At 31.9% G+C, this 19,543-nt stretch overlaps 4 protein-coding genes across 6 annotated transcripts; all 4 read right to left on the minus strand.

The window, feature by feature from the left end:
- Positions 1 to 1,115: 1,115 nt before the first annotated feature.
- Positions 1,116 to 1,738, minus strand: LOC149892070 (uncharacterized). Its single transcript, XM_090079716.1, has one exon. The coding sequence runs from the start codon at positions 1,634 to 1,636 to the stop codon at positions 1,145 to 1,147; it is 492 nt and encodes a 163-aa protein (XP_089935842.1). The 5' UTR covers positions 1,637 to 1,738; the 3' UTR covers positions 1,116 to 1,144.
- A 1,129-nt stretch (positions 1,739 to 2,867) lies between these two features.
- Positions 2,868 to 4,802, minus strand: LOC149892071 (sterile alpha motif domain-containing protein 3-like). Of its 2 annotated transcripts, none has more exons than XM_090079865.1 (6): positions 4,688 to 4,802; positions 4,329 to 4,484; positions 3,929 to 4,113; positions 3,464 to 3,656; positions 3,310 to 3,389; positions 2,868 to 3,208 (listed from the first exon to the last, which is right to left on the minus strand). In XM_090079865.1, exons 3-6 carry the CDS (start codon positions 4,076 to 4,078, stop codon positions 2,921 to 2,923), a joined length of 711 nt encoding a protein of 236 aa, XP_089935991.1. In that variant the 5' UTR covers positions 4,079 to 4,113; positions 4,329 to 4,484; positions 4,688 to 4,802; the 3' UTR covers positions 2,868 to 2,920. The 2 variants fall into 2 exon arrangements, with proteins under 2 accessions (XP_089935991.1, XP_089935992.1); XM_090079866.1 differs by having other exon boundaries at positions 2,869 to 3,208; positions 3,929 to 4,132; positions 4,742 to 4,799.
- A 4,296-nt stretch (positions 4,803 to 9,098) lies between these two features.
- On the minus strand, positions 9,099 to 11,266 carry LOC149892072 (uncharacterized). The gene is made up of 2 exons (XM_090080572.1): positions 10,988 to 11,266; positions 9,099 to 10,914 (listed from the first exon to the last, which is right to left on the minus strand). Exons 1-2 carry the CDS (start codon positions 11,228 to 11,230, stop codon positions 9,142 to 9,144), a joined length of 2,016 nt encoding a protein of 671 aa, XP_089936698.1. The 5' UTR covers positions 11,231 to 11,266; the 3' UTR covers positions 9,099 to 9,141.
- A 1,840-nt stretch (positions 11,267 to 13,106) lies between these two features.
- Positions 13,107 to 16,526, minus strand: LOC149892073 (uncharacterized). 2 transcript variants are annotated; one of them, XM_090079168.1, is made up of 5 exons: positions 16,293 to 16,526; positions 16,106 to 16,204; positions 15,552 to 15,717; positions 14,925 to 15,350; positions 13,107 to 14,701 (listed from the first exon to the last, which is right to left on the minus strand). In XM_090079168.1, exons 3-5 carry the CDS (start codon positions 15,706 to 15,708, stop codon positions 13,305 to 13,307), a joined length of 1,980 nt encoding a protein of 659 aa, XP_089935294.1. In that variant the 5' UTR covers positions 15,709 to 15,717; positions 16,106 to 16,204; positions 16,293 to 16,526; the 3' UTR covers positions 13,107 to 13,304. The 2 variants fall into 2 exon arrangements, with proteins under 2 accessions (XP_089935294.1, XP_089935295.1); XM_090079169.1 differs by lacking the exons at positions 15,552 to 15,717; positions 16,293 to 16,526 and having other exon boundaries at positions 16,106 to 16,214.
- Between the last annotated feature and the right edge of the window lie 3,017 nt (positions 16,527 to 19,543).

Raw genomic sequence — 19,543 nt, forward strand, 5'->3', positions numbered from 1 at the left:
TTTAAATTTAGCTATTTATATTTCCACAAATGGTGACTTAAATAAATTGAAAATGTTATGGAAAACAGGCAAGAACTCTGCTTCTAATCTTTCATTAGTAATCTTCCCACTGACTTCTTCACTTTCACTTAAATCACTCTCCATATCAATCTTTATCTTTTGTTTTTTGTGTGCTTTCTTGTGCCGTTTCATTGCTGCCTCGCTCGGCCAGTATTTATTGCATTTGTCGCAAATTCCGTTTAAAAGCTTTTTTTCCAATGAAGGACAATACAGATCAAATGGTATAATTTTGTACTTTAAGCCTTCTGTAGGCATGTCTTGTAGCAAAAGCCTATGCGTCAGAGGTGCAAAGTTTGAATGGTTTGATACGTTTTTAAAATATCGAGATGGTTCCATCTCTTTGTAACCATTCTCGCAGTACTCGTAGATGGCCGGAAATGGAATAAAACGTTGGGGGATGGTATTCAGCCAATTTGTTTCAAACGATGAACAACATAACTTGTCCTGGCATTTCACAATTTGTAGACAATATTGCTGGCAATGTTTCTCTACCCAAACAGGATCAGGATTCGGCGGTTTATATGCTTTTCCAACTGGTACTGCCCGGCAATTAACATGGTAACCGTCGATGACGGTTTTCTCCCAAACTTGGGATAAAACGTCAGCCGCTTTTTGAAAATTTTCTACCTCCAGTTCTTGGTTGATTGTCTTCCCAGAAGAATCAAGATGATTGCCAAAATAATCATGGGGAAGAACTATTCCAGCCAAACCACGAGAAAGAGGTGCCATTCTTCTTTCAATGGGGTTGAAGGCTGAAAGCCCAGCTGCATTCACACCATGAAGCAAGACATCTAAATCCAGCAAGCGGAAGAGATCAACAGCAGTTGCTAACGTTTTAGGGAAGCGTGGTGCCTCATCTTGAGCTCCATCAGTCTCCATTAACATAATTGGTTTACGTCTAACCAACTTGGTTTCAAAAAGCTCCCTAACATCAAAAGCATGTGTAAAAGCATTCGATGTATCGTGTTTCCCACTTCTTATGCGTATGAAAGTGTCTCCACTGTAGGATACATTTCCATTATTGTTAACTTCGCATATGCCATACACCGATGGGATTAACTTGTGCTGTGGGCCAACGACAAAGTCATGATCCATAAGTTTGACCTTGTACTCCATATGCATCAGCAACGGCGCTTGAAGGCTTGCAGCAGTAAGACCTTAACGGTACCCTGGCTTTATCATCATTGGACATGAAAAGCACAGCTTTTGGTCCAAACAATTTGCAAACTTCAAACATATCATCAATAAAAGATTTGGCAAACATTCTATCATCATTTCTTTTTCGTAGTGAATTTTCTGGACGTAGTAGCTTCACAGGAACTGTGTTTACATGCTTTTTTCCTTCAGAAGTGTTTTCACGTCGTGGTAAAAGACGAAGGTACAAACCACTTCTACTCAAGTTGAAGCCTATTTTTGTCAGCTCTTTCTGAAGATCATCCAAAGTGAAGACACTGCGAAGACATTCTGTTCTTCGACGCTCGTCTGCTGCTGATGAACTTTGCACAACTTTTATGATTGTTGATAAAAGTTCTGGTTGATCAATTTCGAGCCGTGGTCGTCCAGGATGGTTTTGCATAAACTGTTTCAAAGCAATTGATACTTCAGGGTTGTTTTGACAAACTGTTTCGATGCCCTCTTTAAGTTTTTGTCTCCTTTTTTTTTTTCGTGCCGATTCACGAATCAATCTGAAAACAAAATATTACACAAATCTTTGATTCCGTTATAAAACCTTCTATACTTAAGGTTACCTGGATTCTGCGAACTTTGTAAATCCTCAATTAGAAATTCTTATTGACAATTTGAAAAACAAAATTTTGAAAGTTGCTGCCTGCTTAAAAGTTGGGTTTTTATGGCCAAGACGTCTTTCTATACTTCTAAGCTCTATGCGATATATCGCTTAACATTTACCTGTCCAAGTTTGTTTTTTCTCTTCTTATGCTTTCTTTCACATTGTCTAATTGTTTCCTCGTTACGGTAGACAAACCAGAATCGCGTAAGATTATCAAGGATGAAAGCTGTGATTCAAGATCTGAGATTTTCTTCCGACTTTTAACTTGCGCCGGATTTGCCCTTTCCTTCTCGTTTGATGTTAAATCTAAATTAGGAAATACCCAAAAATAAACTATTATAAATTCTTGACAGTTATAGAGATTGGATGTAGAGAAATTGGTCAAGTTGTCCAATTATAATGAATAAAACTTTTAATTACCAATTCGGTTGAATTCAATATATAGAAAATCACGAGAGAAAAAGTTTGTAAATTATCACAAAAAATGGCTTACTAAGTTCAATCCTTTCAGGTTCTGCCGTAGTTACGTTCGGAAAACTTTTTATTTTATTTGGCGAAGACGGCACTGGATGGATATCTTTTTTCTTTTTGCTACACACTAAAAAAAAAAAGGTAGAATTTTCTACCCGTAGAGGTACTTCGTATATCCGACCCTATGGGTAGAAAAATATACCATAACTTTTCGGGTTTTAAAATCTACCCTTAACAAGGGTATAATAATCCACCCAAGATTTAAAATCTACCCTAGATTTAGGGTAGAATTTTCTACCCGTAGAGGTACTTCGTATATCCGACCCTATGGGTAGAAAAATATACCTTAACTTTTCGGGTGTTAAAATATACCCTTAACAAGGGTATAATAATCCACCTAAGATTTAAAAATCTACCCAATTAGGGCAGAAATATAAATATTTATCACGCGAATTTACATAGCAGCTTTAGTTTAATTATGGAACCGGTCAAAGTATGTCTAGTTTAAAGTATTATATGGAAATTGTAATTAATTCACTCGTGTTTATTGAGATACAAATTATTTTTTTTAAGTTATATTTTCATAGAAATTATCTATTATTACAAAAGTTTGTTCAAAATTCTTTGACTAAATGGTGTTGTAATGTAGCTAGAAACGCCACAAACATGGCTTGCAACAAAATCTAATGTTTTTTTAAGTTTTGCGTCAAATGCAATTTCGTACACCCAGTAGGCTGCAACTAAACTTGTAAGCGCACTTAATACTGTCTTGGATTTTGCTATTACTATGCCGTCGAGCATTACGTTTATTTCGGCATCATCAACGTTAAAAACATTTGCTTCGCCTGCACATCTGATGGTTATTGATGGAGTAGAAACTTGTGGATTCTGTAATTACAAAAATGTATAAATTATTAAAGTACTAATTTCATTAATAATTATTCATAATAAAATCGTTAGTAATAAAGACTACAAACTTGATATACAACCTTATTTAAAGAAAAGAAGCGATCGATGTCTTCACCAAATACAACTGGTAAAAGAAGCAAAGAAGCCGATATTCTCTGACCTGATATTATATATGTATACGATAACATGTGCAAAAAAATAGTCTATACTACAAAGAATATATTTATTATATACCTTCAATATCAACATTTGATGATGCACCAATACCATTTAATAAAATATTGACGGTTTGCAAAAACAATGTTTTTTTTATTGAAGGCAACTTTGATTTGCAAATGTTCAAAATTTTGTCTGAACGATTTTGAAAAAACTTCATTATCTTAATTTTCAAATCTAAACCAGTGATTTGTTTTGCTTCTTCGAACAACTAAAATGAGCATTAATACCATTTTAGTATTTCTAGTAAAAATATTTGTGTATATATATATATATATATATATATATATATATATATATATATATATATATATATATATATATATATATATATATATATATATATATATATATATATATATAATGATAATAACATTAATTGCAATAATTATAATAATTAGGAATTATGCAAAAGGAATGTCAAAAATGAAAAAGTAAACAATAAATGTTTATAGTTTGTTTATTGAAAAACACAAAAATAACCTCAATTTCCATTGTTAAACAAAGAAACCTTTGCAATATGACTTGTGAAGTATTGGTTTTGATAAAAATTCTTCTTGATACATAGGTACGGCTCATTCTATCAGATATAATAGTCGTGTCAGGATAATGTTTACTGTGCTCCTTTAACATTAATATTACATGTTGCTCTACACTTGAAGAATCTTCTAAAGAGTCATTTGAAACATGCAACATAAATCCGAATATGAAAATTTTTACAAAAAAATAATTACAAATTTTATCAAAGTAGTACTTGGATATTACCTTCCATTAAAAATTAGCTATTAAAGTTATTTATTGCAATAAATAAAGATATATAAAATAAAGTCAGTCAAATTTGAGTTGGCACAATGCTGGTTTAAAATTAAATAAATTGCAGTACCTCTACTCTAGTTATCTTTACAGGTTGATTATCATTAATCAGCTGGCTGTGTATCCTTTTGGATGCAAACTTTTTATGAGCTATAACAGACTCATCATTAGAATATTTTGCACTTTCCGATTTAAATTTAGTTCTTAGACTATCCAACCATGTTACCTAAAATAGAGAATTTATATACATATAAATAAGGATTTATATGTATATAAATTCTCTATTTTAGGTAACTTATATTTATATATTTATATTTTATATATATTTATATTTTAGGTAACTTATATGTATATAAATTTATGAATTTATATTCATATAAATCATAAAGTTTGCATAGAAAGTAAATATTATACAGTTTTACACCATACATAAAGTTGGAAATTTATTTAGTATCTCCTGCTTTATACCAAAATAACAGAAACCTTCATTCACTTCACGCTTAGCAATTTCTGTTCTCATTATTGTTTTTCGGACTTTTTGATGTGTATATAATGTACTTTATTTACTTGTGTACTTTAATGTGTATATGTATGTACTTTTTGATATGTATATAAATTTATGAATTTATATTCATATAAATCATAAAGTTTGCATAGAAAGTAAATATTATACAGTTTTACACCATACATAAAGTTGGAAATTTATTTAGTATCTCCTGCTTTATACCAAAATAATAGAAACCTTCATTCACTTCACGCTTAGCAATTTCTGTTCTCATTATTGTTTTTCGGACTTTTTGACAAACCAGGAGCAAACTTGCTCACAATGCAAATTAAATCACTAAATGCTCGTTGTGTAATAATGTTGAGAAGACCAATAAGCTAAATCACCCTCCAGTTCATCTATTGCATTATGCTTGTCAATTATATCTGAATCACTATCGGATAAAACTTCAAACTCGCTATTTTCATTATCGATTAGATAAGAAATATTGGGGTTATCATCTAGAGCAGTAGAGTTGGAAGCTTCATTATCTGAGTTGTTTATAGCATATTCTTTGCAATTTGTTTGAATGACTGTCTCGGGCAAAGTGTCAGTAGCTTGAGGAAAATAAAACCCAGTTTCGCGTATGTAATCATAATTACAGGCTCCATCGATAACGATTTCACCTTGTTTTATTTTAGTCAAAATATTTTTTACTTCTTTCCGATTCTTTCTTCTTTTAGTTTAGTAGCTCATTGCTATAACCAACTATAGTTGGTTATATATATATATATATATATATATATATATATACACACTACCGTGCAAAAGTCTCCGCTCATTTGTAATATTTCAATAAAGTAACAAAAGTTTGCAAGAAAATTGCGTTTATTTTTAATTGTTTATTAAACAATGAATTAGACAGTAAATACAATACATTTTAGGATGATTTTAAATATATAAAATCAAGAAAATGTTAATATACAAAGTTGTAAATGTTAAATTTTATTTTCATCAATATGAGACCCCTTGGAGCGTATAACAGCAGCACATAATCTTGGCATTCGGGCTAATAATTTATTCATGGTTTCCGCTGTTATCTCATTCCAAGCTTTTTGCAAACGTTCCCATAGCATTTGCTGATTAATAAAAGATGTTTCACCTGCTTCTCTGATCTTCCGATCCAGTTCATCCCACAACTTTTCGATGGGTGATAGATCTGGTGATTGAGGAGGCCAAGTCATAATTTTGCAAACTTTTCCCCTTTCTTTTAGTTTCAAATAATTTTTGCATAATCCAGATGCATGTTTTGGATCGTTGTCCTGCTGCATGATGAATCCTTTCCCAATTATACGAATACCAGATGGAATCGCGTGCTTAACCAAAATATTATGGTACATGTGTTTATCCATGGTAGATGTGATTTTAACTAAATCTCCAGTTAACCCATTGCCAAAACATCCCCAAAGCATAATATTACCACCTCCATGTTTTACAGTACTTTGTATACATTGAGGAAGCACTCTTTCATTAGGTAAACGCCTAACATGCACGCGACGTCGGGTACCAAAAAGTTCGAACCTACTCTCGTCTGTCCATAGAACTTTCTTCCAATCTTCTAATCCCCAATTTTTATGCATTTTTGCCCATTCCAATCTTTTCTTCTTATTTACTGCCCTCAACAAAGGTTTACGTGCAGCAATGCGTCCAATTAAGTTGACTGATCTTAGTCTTCTTTTTACAGTATCAGTTGATACTGGCTTTACCCTTGTTTTGTTGAGTTCTGCTGTTAAAATTGTGGCTGGAATTTTTCTATTTCTTTTGCTGGACACAACAATAAACGTATCTTCTTGCCGTGATGTAACTCTTGGTCTTCCAGAACGTGATCTGTCACTGTTGGAACCAATATCATGCAATCGTTGTAGAGCATATCTCACACCTGATTCGGATATTTTTAACCTGGAAGCAATTTTTCTATATGAATAACCTTCTTCACGTAAAATACATATTTTGCCACGAAGTTCTTCACAATATTCTTTCTTTACTTTCACCATTTCTCAAATTCTTTATTAAATTCAAGACATTAAATGCGCACACTATTGCCATTTTCAAGTATAAATATAAACATAAGTCTATTAAAAGCAACCAATTAAAATTACTGAAAACATCCTTACCATGCCGGAAAGTATCATGCTACTGTCAAACCTAAGCTTACAAAAAATATTTTGGTTAAAACTTTTGTGCAGTTTTAAATTTAATAAAGAATACTGAAGAACTTTATATGTATTTTACGTGAAAAAGGTTATTCATATAGAAAAATTTCTGCCATGTTTTTAGCAGCAGAACTCAACAAAACAAAGGTAAACAAAATTATTTGAAACAAAAAGAAAAGGAAAAAGTATGCAAAATTATGATTTGGCCTCATCAACTTTTTATATTAACATTTTTTTCTTTTTATATATTTAAAATCATCCTAAAATGTATTGCATTTACTGTTCCTTGCAAATATTACACATGAGCGGAGACTTTTGCACGGTAGTGTATATATATATATATATATATATATATATATATATATATATATATATATATATATATATATATATATATATATATATATATATATATATAGTTGGTTTTATAAACTTACGTCGTGTGCTTAAATAAAAATTATGAACTTACAAAAGCGTTATAAGAGATAGAAATATTTATATATTTCGCTCTCTATTTTATTCGCATCAATAAAAAGTAATTTTGTCAAATTCATTATGGTGTTAACACAATAATGAATTGGCGGTACGCCAATTGGCGTACTTAGCTGGCGTGCCACTTAAGATACGCTTATGACCCGATAATGGCTAGCCAGTTCTGGTGCACCAGCTACGGCACTTAACTGGATCACACGTATTTATCCGGAGCTGGCTCGCCAGCCCTGGCTCAATAAGGTCCTGCTCATTGGGATCGCGCTGCTCATTTTGCATAAACACAAATTTTTAAAAAAATTGCCATTATGAATACACTGGCTGACCGTTAACGGCACGTGCCACTGTAAGTCCACTAGCTGACCATTCACAGCACATGCCGCTATAGGACCATTGACTGACCGCCCAAGGGTTGTGCCACTATTGGTCCGCTCAGTAACCGATGAGCAAAACTCAACTGGTCCATAAGCGGCGCGCCGCTAATGGACCAGTAGCGTTGCCTCTACTGGACCTCTATAGGTCCTCCAAACCATGTTTGCTGGATACTTTTTATGGAGAATTGAATTGGAATTGTACTTAAGGTCTTAAACTCGCACTAATCAATGTTTATGTCTGAAAGGCCTGTTTTAATCTATTGAACTAGCTATTTGCTATCACAGATTTGATGCTGAGTTGGAGTTGAAATCAGCAGTGCTTTTACAATTTGTCCGTAATAGATACTTTTAAATTTTTATTTACATATGCTGTGAAATCCTTGGCTGCAAAAACCATGTAGGTATTCTCAATACTATTAAATGCTATTCCGCAGTGGGATATTGTCTAATATGTTCAATTTTAACTAATACAGGAACAGTCCTCAACTAAAAGCTATCGGACTCAGTAGAATAATCTTAACGTAAAGGAGGAAAAAGTAGCAGACTGCGTTGACATTATACTCGGATGCTAGAATCAATGATTCGAAAATAGCATCAACTCAAACGACGCACAGTGACTCAAAGTGAAGAAAAAACGGCAAAAATTATACAACCATCGCATTTTAATATGTATTAAAAGTTATTATTTTTTTTGTCTAAAATTCAATTATGTGATTTTAAGTTATTTTTACGTGCAACAACCAGCAAAACGTGCGCGTATCTAAAAAACATGCGCGTATGAAATTTTACACGCGCAAGCAGATTTTTTTTTTAATTTTTTCTTCTCGAATCAAGTAAGAGTTTGCATAATACATAATTTATTTTTAAATCTCTTTTTAACTCACTCCAACTTGTAATCAAGCGTGATCACACAGTACACTACCATCCAAATTTAAGTCATAATTATTACCGGACCCCTCCCCTTTTGCTAAAAACAACGATTGAAAGAATTTTCAAAAAAAATAATAATAATAATTCAGTCATCAACAAAGAGTATATAATAGAATGCTCTTAGCATTACTATTATAACTATTTTAAATTTTAATTCGTAGAAAATTTTAATTTTTTTAAAATTTCTGTCATCAATTGTTATCCTCCTCTTTTGATAAAAACAATGGTAAAAAGAATAATCATTAATAAATAAAAAAAATTCAGACATCAACAAAGAGTAGATAATAGTTCTACTTTGAGCATTACTATTATAACTATTTTAAATTTTAATTCATAGAAAAATTTAATTTTTGATGGCAAATTTAACTATAAATAAAAAATTTCACAAAAGAATCACGACTGTTTAAGAAGAGAAAGAACTTCTACTGGAAGCAATTTCCCATTTTCACATCTATGGTTAGTGAATTGGATGCTCGATATAACTGGATCACTCCTTATCATAAGATAGTTAAACTGGTTTTTCATAACATTTATCCTTGAAATTTTGCATGAATGGTTTAATCTTGCATTTCTAATCTCTTTGTTAAGAGCCTCTAGTGATTCTTCTGAATAAACTCCAATGGGAAGTTCTAATGCATCGGCAATCTGTAAACCATGTTCTAAAAGTTTGTGAACGCTTGGAGGAATAACATACCAATTATATTTAGAAAGAATTTTATCTGTTGTACCATTACAATAATTTTGAAAAGAGCTTGGATCTAAATCATATCCTGAACAAACTGCTTTTAAAATTGTTTTAAGTCTAGAAACGATGTCAACATCTACACCAGTTATCTCAGAGAAAGTAATCGATTCCTCAAAGGCTCTTCTGGCAGTATTACCATCATTAGTGTTTCCAAAACCTTGTTTGGGCATGTCAACAATAAGACTTAGTTCTTCCCTAAACTTCTTTTGGATAAATGCTTTTCTTTCTTTAACTGATTCTTTCTGCTCAGAGGTTTTAGCATAAAATGACCTAATTTTCAATTTATATCCAAGATGAAGAATGTACTCAAAGCATCTTATCCAAAGATGAAGAGGTGAAAGGCCAAAAGATAAAGCTTCTTTATTGACAGGCTTAGATCTAATCAATTTAACATCATTCATCTCTGTTGGCTTTGCTGAACATACATTACAGCTTTGAGAAGATGTAGTACTTGTCAGTGCATTAACAACTTTTCCATCAAACATAGTCAAATCCAAATTATACTTTATAATTGCTGTCATCATAGATGACTCAGCTGCTTCTGACTCTAAACTTACTACAAATGGTTCAAGTTTCTGAATCTCAATTCGTAATCGTTCCTCTTCTTCTTTAATTAGCATATCTGTTTCCTTTTTGTACTGCAAACATACTGGTCTGCAGAAGTGTGTACTAGATGGTTTTTTGTTGTACCATATCACTGTATCATTAACAGTCAGTTTAAGAGGCACAATAGATGTTTGGAAAACACTCTCTTCATTTTTAATAACTTCATCTAGAGTTGTATCTAAATATTTTTGTTTATACAGACTCTGGCTAGACGCTCCATCAAAACCGCCTTTGAAATGCATCATTCCATGTTGATTGATATCTTTAAGCAATAATTCAGAAAATATTTTGTTGCAACTATATAGACTCAAGATTCTACACAGTGTGTGATTAAAAAGAGATTGAAGGGAGAAAACTGCAGATGTTTCTGAAAAAGTCATATTATCAGGATAGCATTTCTTTTTTTCAATTAAAATTTTATGAAGAGACGGATAGATGTTTGCATTTTGTAATAAGGAGCTATTTCTGATTATCTGGTATTGTTCATCGGACAGATCACATTGAATTTTTAGGCTGAGAGCATCTTCAACTTTCATTTTAACAGGTTCAAGCATAGACATGTTTTTCCTAATTTCATTTGCTTTATCTGGGTCCAAAGCCTTCTTTACTATAAAAATAAAATTGTTTCTACTAAAGTTGGATTCAGTTGCTGCACTTTTTATAGAAGCTAATGCCAATGCTTCATGATTGTTTTCAGCTAAATGGGCAATTTTAGCTCTTTTGCTTCTTTCACCAAGATTTTCCCAAACTTTATTTTTTCTACCTGGACCTTCTTTAAATTTAACTCTTTTAACAAGATCGGGGAAAAACTCCTCCTGTAAATAGAAACTTAATTAAATAGAATGATTGGATAAAAAAAATTATTAACAAATAACTCTGTTTCTTTACCTGCAGCCAAACACCTTCTTTTAAAATCAATCTGTCATAGTTTCTATTATGCTTATCTAACTTAGCTCCCACTTTTGCTTTAAAAACAGACAACTTATTCTTTAAGTTAGTAAGCTCTGATTTATTGAAGCCATCTTCATGAAGGTTATAAACATTTAAAACTTCTTTAAACAAAGATTCAAGCAGATCAACTTTATTGAAACCTAGCTCTTTAATTTTTTGAAGAAGATCAATTCTTTTCATGTTTTATATATTATCTATAACATAACACACAAAAGTTATCAATAGTTTAACGATCTTATTGTCATTTACATTATAGCTTAATAGCTACAAGTATTTTGAAAATCCATATATATATACATATATATATACATACATATATATATATACATATATATACATATATATATATATACATATATATATATACATATATATATATATATACATATATATATATATACATATATATATATATATATATATATATATATATATATATATATATATATATATATATATATATATATATATATATATACTACAAAATAATAGGTAACGCTGATACTCTTTTTTTAAAAGAGTTTATATTTTAAATAAATAAATAAAATTTACTTGCTTCAATTTACTCCAACCTTTTATCGTATACTCGCTAAATGTAATATTTAGCGAGTAAATGATAAAAGCTCTATATTAGATTGGAGCAAATTGGAGCAGGTAAATTTTATTCCATCAAATGGTATATTGCTGACAGTACTCAAAAACACTAAAATCAGCGTGGAGTTATGCGGAACATTTTTGTTCTTGTACCACAAATAATGTGTTACAAATAAAAAAAAATTTTTTACTAATAGTTTTCTTCATGCTGAGTAATAGCTTAAACCTAATAATCATTAGAAAAAAATCATTCAATTGCATTGTGAATTGACACAATTTTAATAAATTAATGAAAAATACTAACACTTTAGCTACTATGTCTCCATAAAATAAATTTATAAAACTGACTATTTTATCGAACATTTCCGATTTTTTTTCGTCATAAAAAAAGTATTAATAAAGTGCTTCAAATTAATGCACAAACTTGCAATGGCTTCAAAAAAAGTTTTAAATTGTTATGCATCTGGCCTTACCATCATTAAAAGTTATTTGTATTTAGAAACTAAAGACTTTATTTTTTTTCCTTTTTTGCCACTTTTTAAGGATTTTGAGCCACTGTGCAGCGGTTAGAATGCAATTTTTAGCCGTAAGAAAATCTCTGGCCAAAATTTATCTTTTAATTTAACCGAACCGTCAGAATCGTTTTTTGAAGAGCAGTGATCTTAACCGAAAATTTATTTCAAATAAAACAAATATCATTGCACCCCTGAATAATTTTTGGATATTGGACTTTGAGCTGACCCGAGAGCGCCACCTATCTAGGGTGAAAGTAGACATAGTCCCACACCCAGGAATGTCAATTTTGAAATCAAGTAATGACGTCCGCGGAAATAAATTGGATTTGAAGTCAAAAATCATACTAAAAAAAGACTAGCAGGTGTAACATACAAAAACGCCTATAAATTTTTTTTGGTAGTTTAGATATTACCCAAAATGGGCATGTATACTACCCATATGTGTGCCAAAATGTGTATAAAATTTCAGGCCAAAATATTGCTTACTTTTGAAATTATGGCAGTTCCAGTTTTCAAAAATCTCACTTTTTGCCAATGTCACCATGTAAAGTTACCATCCATTGAGCCACTATCTAAGTTATCCAACAGGCAACACTACACTTTAGCCCTACAGGTTGTGGGCAACAACTTTTGTAACAAAAAGTTTTTTCTAAGACTTAGTGGTAGAGAACTATGTCAAGAAAACTTAGCAAGTTAAGGGATTTTCCTTTATTAATATAACTCTTAAATCATAATTAAAAAATGAGTATAGCACCATAGTTGTCCATTTTTTTAAAAAAGTGCATAAAATAAAAGTTGTAGGGCTTAAAAAATTAGAGGGGGTCAATTTTATACAGTTTCCATTAATTTTGTGTTCCACTTGGAGAAATTTTGACAACCTGTGATGTATTTCTAGTTTGGTAAACAAATCTTACTGTCTTACAAATATATGATTGATTTTTCTAGTCAGCTTGAAAAAAAAAAAGATTCTGGGCTTATAAAGTTATATTGAAAACTTTCCAAATAGTTTATTTCTTTAAATAAGTTTCAAAATACTAAGAGAACAAAATATGGTTTCTGCAAAAAAAAATGATTGATGAAAAATTTCTACAATTCATTAAGACCATCAAACCAAAAATGATTCTTAATTGATTCAAAAATTTTGTTTAAAGATGTTTACTGTTGTAATCAACAAGGCAGTTTGTCAGTTTTTCCGGGTAATCAGGGTGGGTGGTGGATTGCTTGAAGCGCTGCCAATGTTGGCCGAAATCTTGATGGGCTGCTTCGACGGCTTGTTCACTGAAGCGACCAAGGGAGGAGTTTTGGCGATCAATAAAGTCACTGATGTGGTGAAACACAACATGTAACTTTGGAGTTATATGGCAGTTTGGAAGAGCAAGGAAGGATGTCTTGAATTGTTGGATCTTTTCAAAATAATCGAAACTCAGTTCTGATCCAAAACAAGCTCGAACAACGCTGTCAAACTTCCGAAGTGTATCCACAAAGCCAAGAACTTGGAATGCTGAGTTAGCTTCTGCTAGTTGTTGAAGACGGTCCACATTTTTTAGCAATTTTCGGCACTCATTTCCTTCAAACTGCCTACCATGGTAAGGACTCTGAGCAATGTTGAGGGAAGATGGCCATGCCTCAGCTTCAGGCCACACACCTTTAAGCATTTTGTAAAGGAGGTTGACAACACCTAGAAGAAGGTGCAACTCAGGGGGAGGAATGATGTCCAAGATGAGTTTATCATTTGGTCCATTGATGATTGGGTAATGGATGACATTGCCAGTCAATTTAGCTTTGGCATGCACTCCACCAGACCGCCTGAAAGATTCGAAACTTTTCCTAAGGGAGCCCAAAGTTCGAAATGTTCCTGCATTTTCAAGGTTGTTTGCATCAATGTCACACCAGGCACAGGGGTGTGAGCTGGAGTGAGCCTGTAGGCCACAGAGAATGTTGGCCAATTTCAGATCGCATGCGATGAAAAGATTCACAGCATCGCAACCAACAAGTGCCCATACTTGGTGAACACTTTCATATGTTTCTGGAAACTCTTCAACAACAGCTAGTAATATCTGACGTTTCATTCCAGTGTCTTTGGGAACTCGCTGCGTCAAGGATCTTTTAGCAGGTGAACTTCTAGATTCCTTATTTACTGCAGAGCTCTTCTCAACAATCGTAAGACAAAATTTCATAAACCCCTTGCCTCCATCAATGCCAAGCTTGACCAGGGGCTCAGAAGAAATATTCCGAGAGGTAAGAACTCTGTTGAGAAGATCCGACAAGCTCTTACAGTGAGCAACTGTAAAATCTCTAGAGTCCCCTTTAGTGCTTGACCCCTTGATTTGTGTGTGTGTGAAGAACTCACTGAGCTGTTGTCCAACAGCTAGGAACTTTGATGCAAAGTTAGGCTCAACTAGTTTTCCAACTGATGCTTGGTTAACTGTACTGACCAATCTCTTGATACCAACATTGGACAATCCAGTATTCAGTTGAACATTCACAAGGTCTTGAGTAGTCAAAAACGAAGAAGCAGGTTTTGAGGAAGCTCCACTTGGGCCTTAAAATGGAATTTCTTTTTTTTTAAAGGATTAGAATATTTTAGATAACTTACTTCTAAATACAGTTTTTGTTGCTGAAAACTAAAGCCTCTATTTAGTTCCTTCAAAAACTAAAATTCTGATGATATTTGCAAGTAAAAAAAAATTCAATTATGGTGAATTTTGAACAATAATAACTTGTTGTGAGCTCTGTACTATATATAGTAATAAATTTTTAATTACCTGGCGTAATGGGAAATGCATGACCTCCGGAAGCCTTAGAAAGACGAACAGTCCCATGGGGTGAGGCTTCCTTGTTTGTGATTACAGTGGCAGCAATCTGTTCGGCAGCCATTGCATCTCGGGCTGCCAAACCCTTAAGGTTCTCTCTAAAGGTAAACTGGTTGCAGGTGTGTGCTAAACCTTTACCAATTGGACTAAGGCAATCATTGCATCTCAAAGGAGTGTTTTTTTCTTCAGCTTTTGTCTCATCGAGTGGATGCTTTTCATTCATTTGTAATCGTCCAATTTTACACAAGAGGCAATCACAGACATGACCTCGTGTTTCTGTTCTGACAGAAATAGTTGTGAAGTCAAACAGAGGGGGAAGAGTGATATCTTGCCCTTCACCTTTACGCCTCATCATTGTTCTACAGGCTTCACAAATACCTTTAAGCATAAAAAGTGATTTTCATAAGTCAGAGAAATATTGCTGTACCTCAATGGTTTTGCTAGTAAAGCTGTGGTTTTTATGAGAACAGGCAGTTTAAATAAATCAATTAAAAGCAAGCAAGCTTTTTAATTTCATTGCAATACCACAATAAAACTGATTTCCCTATATACATACAATTAAAATCAACCCTACATTACCTTGAGGAATGTGAGAATCAGCTTTATCAAAACTGACTCCATAGATTTTGCTGATTTGCTCCCACATAAATGCTGTCAGTTGTCTTGAGCACTTTTTAAGACAAATCAGGCAAACAATTTTCTGATTTTCCTCATGAGTTCTGGTGTGGTTCGGCATTTTGATTGGCTGAGAGAAATATTTTTTTTATTTTTACATAAAAGAAAGTTTCAAGGAAATACCTAATCTATCAATCTTTGCATAATTATAAATATTTTAGTGCAACTTTTAAACATTCTGTTAGCCCCTAAGGGATTTTTATTTGATGAAAAAGTTTTTTTTCACTTACTTATAGTATACAATGCAAACAATTAAATATACTAATCTTTGATTTATATGGATAACTAATGTACTTATAGTAATTGTGAAGTGTACAAATTTGGGTTAAACTTAAGTGCTTAACAGAGCAATAAGATTGGAAAAAATAAAACTGGACCAAAACTAAGTCCTACAAAAAAATTTATAAAATAAAATATGTTTCTTTATTATCCCGTAAACTGCTATCAAAATTTCATACCTTTATCTTGAAAATTGCCGGTGATTTAAGCGAAATACTTTGACAACTGAATTTACGGCAAAACAATGCAAGTCTTAGTGAACAACAACTTGGAGTCACCTTCAATATAAAACAACATTACAAAATTGACTAAAAAATATGAAAGTATCACTGTTCATTTTAATGTTAAATTTCAAATGTTTCTTACCTTATTACTTAATAAGTTCTTTGAGAATAATGTGAAAATTTTCAAGGAAAACAAAAGTGTAAACAGAGATCAACTTGTTAAGAACACAAGTCAATTTTTCAATTTTCATGGTTTTGTAAAATTTTCAATAATGCCTAAAATTTTTTTTATAGAATTAAAATAGATGTTAAAGCCATTTTAAATACTTTTTTACTTTCATGAAGTTCTGTTAAAAATCGTAGCTAGGTAAATCTTGAATATGCCGTTGGCAATTTAAAACAATAGAGATAAATTTTATAACATTAGTCATTTCAATAGTTGATTGAAATTTTACTTAATAAGATTACTGAACTTAAATAACTGTCCAAAATTCCTAAGCAGTTCCAAATTTAACTTTTTTTTCAAGCTGACTAGAAAAATCAATCATATATTTGTAAGACAGTAAGATTTGTTTACCAAACTAGAAATACATCACAGGTTGTCAAAATTTCTCCAAGTGGAACACAAAATTAATGGAAACTGTATAAAATTGACCCCCTCTAATTTTTTAAGCCCTACAACTTTTATTTTATGCACTTTTTTAAAAAAATGGACAACTATGGTGCTATACTCATTTTTTAATTATGATTTAAGAGTTATATTAATAAAGGAAAATCCCTTAACTTGCTAAGTTTTCTTGACATAGTTCTCTACCACTAAGTCTTAGAAAAAACTTTTTGTTACAAAAGTTGTTGCCCACAACCTGTAGGGCTAAAGTGTAGTGTTGCCTGTTGGATAACTTAGATAGTGGCTCAATGGATGGTAACTTTACATGGTGACATTGGCAAAAAGTGAGATTTTTGAAAACTGGAACTGCCATAATTTCAAAAGTAAGCAATATTTTGGCCTGAAATTTTATACACATTTTGGCACACATATGGGTAGTATACATGCCCATTTTGGGTAATATCTAAACTACCAAAAAAAATTTATAGGCGTTTTTGTATGTTACACCTGCTAGTCTTTTTTTAGTATGATTTTTGACTTCAAATCCAATTTATTTCCGCGGACGTCATTACTTGATTTCAAAATTGACATTCCTGGGTGTGGGACTATGTCTACTTTCACCCTAGATAGGTGGCGCTCTCGGGTCAGCTCAAAGTCCAATATCCAAAAATTATTCAGGGGTGCAATGATATTTGTTTTATTTGAAATAAATTTTCGGTTAAGATCACTGCTCTTCAAAAAACGATTCTGACGGTTCGGTTAAATTAAAAGATAAATTTTGGCCAGAGATTTTCTTACGGCTAAAAATTGCATTTTAACCGCTGCTTGAAATTGTCAGTTGTCCTATGGTTACTTTATTTTAACCTGAAACGCCGCGCTGGTGAAAAATTAAATTTTTAATAAGGTTTGCTTCGACCATAAATTATTCGACCTATCCTGGAACAGAATTAAATATTCTGACAAAGAGTTATTTTCTATTTTTATTATGTTGTAGACGATTAGATCGTCGAATTTATGCTGTAAATGGTTTGACCCTTTACAAGTTCTACTTTTCTTTCTACTTAACATAATTTCTAATGTGGCACAGGACGCCATATAATAAAAACCACATTCAGTAATAAAAACTAAGTTTGAGACTAAGTTTTTACATTCTAATAAGGGGAAATCGAGACTTTTGGTTTACTCGTCAAATTAATCTGAAATGAGCAATAAAGTTGTACGATTTTTTCTTCTAAAATAAGAAACAGCAAATGTCTCAGACATGAAGTTATGTCAAAATATGTGGATAGAAAATATTTCTGACATAATTTATGTCGGCAGAAAATGTCTCAGATATAAAGTTATGTCAAAATATGTGGACAGAAAAATGTTTCTGACAGTTTATGTCGGCAGAAAATGTCTTAGAGATAAAGTTATGTCAAAATATGTGGACAGAAAAATGTTTCTGACATAATTTATGTCGGCAGAAAATGTCTCAGACATAAAATTATGTCAAAGTAAGTGGACAGAAAAATATTTCGGACATATTTTATGTCGGCAGAAAATGTTTTAGACATAAAATTATGTCAAAGTTAGTAGGCAGAAAAATATTTCGGGCATATTTTATGTCGGCAGATAATATCTCAGACATAAATTTGTCAAAGTAAATTGGCAGAAAATTATTTCGGACATATTTTATGTCGATGTAAAATATGTCTGAAAATATGTCGACAGATCTGCCCGACATATTATGCCGTAACAACTCTAAATTTTGCAAATAAATTAAAGCTTGTTTTAAGGAGAATCAATCAGTGTGTTTCATAAGTTTTATTAGTGCGTTTTTATGTGTATTTATTTATGGATCTGCCAAACCGCACGAACTTTTTTGGTTGCCTGATATTCTACATTGCGTTAAAGCTTATTTGTTTCAACTTTATTTCGACATTGTTTCGCTGTTACATGTAGTTATCAATCAGATATTTTCAATATTGATTCTTAAAATGACAATACTGTCAGAAAGAGATTTAAAAATTTAGTAGCCTCCTCTGATCAGAGTATGAAAGTAAATCTCAAACTGAAATCTTGCCACCAATTACATTTTTAAGATTTTTGCTACTTTTGTTTCTTAAACTCGTATCTTGAATCGGGCGACTTCAATAATGACATTAACTTCTACCGAAGATTTATCGATAAATCTTCATTAACTTCTACCGAAGATTTATCGATAAATCTTCGGTAGAAGTTAATGTCATTATTGAAGTCGCCCGATTCAAGATACGAGTTTAAGAAACAAAAGTAGCAAAAATCTTAAAAATGTAATTGGTGGCAAGATTTCAGTTTGAGATTTACTTTCATAAAACAAAGTTCTTTTAACGTTAAAAATTGTTTTTAAACTTTTGTAATCAAGTAAAAATGCGCTTTGAAATTAGGAATGACAACCACGGAATATTTTTGGAGTATTGAAACGAAAAACCTCAAAGTTATCCGAATGCGATTTAAGCAAAATCAGGAATTAATAAAAGCCCTAAATTGCAGATATGAGAATTTAAAGGGAATCAGCCGATTCAATTGAATTGCTAAAATTTTAATTTTAAAAAGAGCCGGGGTAAATTTTCTTTTTTAAAAAAAATTTTAGTTCAAAAAGCAATTTACATTTTTTAATTAACATTAAGTTATTATTATTTTTTTTTATAAAAACCAATTCCTTTCACCCATTCCAACCCTCTCCAACTACCCACCCCTCTCTCCACACTCTTAAATTTAAACTGGATTTGCTTGTGAATACAGATTTTCACAAACAACCAATG

The sequence above is a fragment of the Hydra viridissima genome, unplaced genomic scaffold, assembly GCF_058129835.1.
Source record: "Hydra viridissima isolate aposymbiotic clone 2 unplaced genomic scaffold, HvirCarnegie_v1 scaffold_2, whole genome shotgun sequence".
Classification (NCBI taxonomy): domain Eukaryota; kingdom Metazoa; phylum Cnidaria; class Hydrozoa; order Anthoathecata; family Hydridae; genus Hydra; species Hydra viridissima.

What these genes read in the sequence shown, in the direction of transcription:
- LOC149892073 (XM_090079168.1), bottom strand. Translation starts at nt 15,708, where the DNA reads ATGCCGAACCACACCAGAACTCATGAGGAAAATCAGAAAATTGTTTGC. An exon ending in TGATTCTCACATTCCTCAAG is followed by an intron (nt 15,351 to 15,551) that starts GTAATGTAGGGT and finishes TTATGCTTAAAG; the next exon opens with GTATTTGTGAAGCCTGTAGA. An exon ending in TGCATTTCCCATTACGCCAG is followed by an intron (nt 14,702 to 14,924) that starts GTAATTAAAAAT and finishes TTCCATTTTAAG; the next exon opens with GCCCAAGTGGAGCTTCCTCA.
- LOC149892072 (XM_090080572.1), bottom strand. Translation starts at nt 11,230, where the DNA reads ATGAAAAGAATTGATCTTCTTCAAAAAATTAAAGAGCTAGGTTTCAAT. An exon ending in AAGAAGGTGTTTGGCTGCAG is followed by an intron (nt 10,915 to 10,987) that starts GTAAAGAAACAG and finishes TTCTATTTACAG; the next exon opens with GAGGAGTTTTTCCCCGATCT.
- LOC149892070 (XM_090079716.1), bottom strand. Translation starts at nt 1,636, where the DNA reads ATGCAAAACCATCCTGGACGACCACGGCTCGAAATTGATCAACCAGAA.
- LOC149892071 (XM_090079866.1), bottom strand. An exon ending in TAAAGATAACTAGAGTAGAG is followed by an intron (nt 4,133 to 4,328) that starts GTACTGCAATTT and finishes TTTATGTTGCAT; the next exon opens with GTTTCAAATGACTCTTTAGA. An exon ending in GCTTCTTTTCTTTAAATAAG is followed by an intron (nt 3,209 to 3,309) that starts GTTGTATATCAA and finishes TTGTAATTACAG; the next exon opens with AATCCACAAGTTTCTACTCC.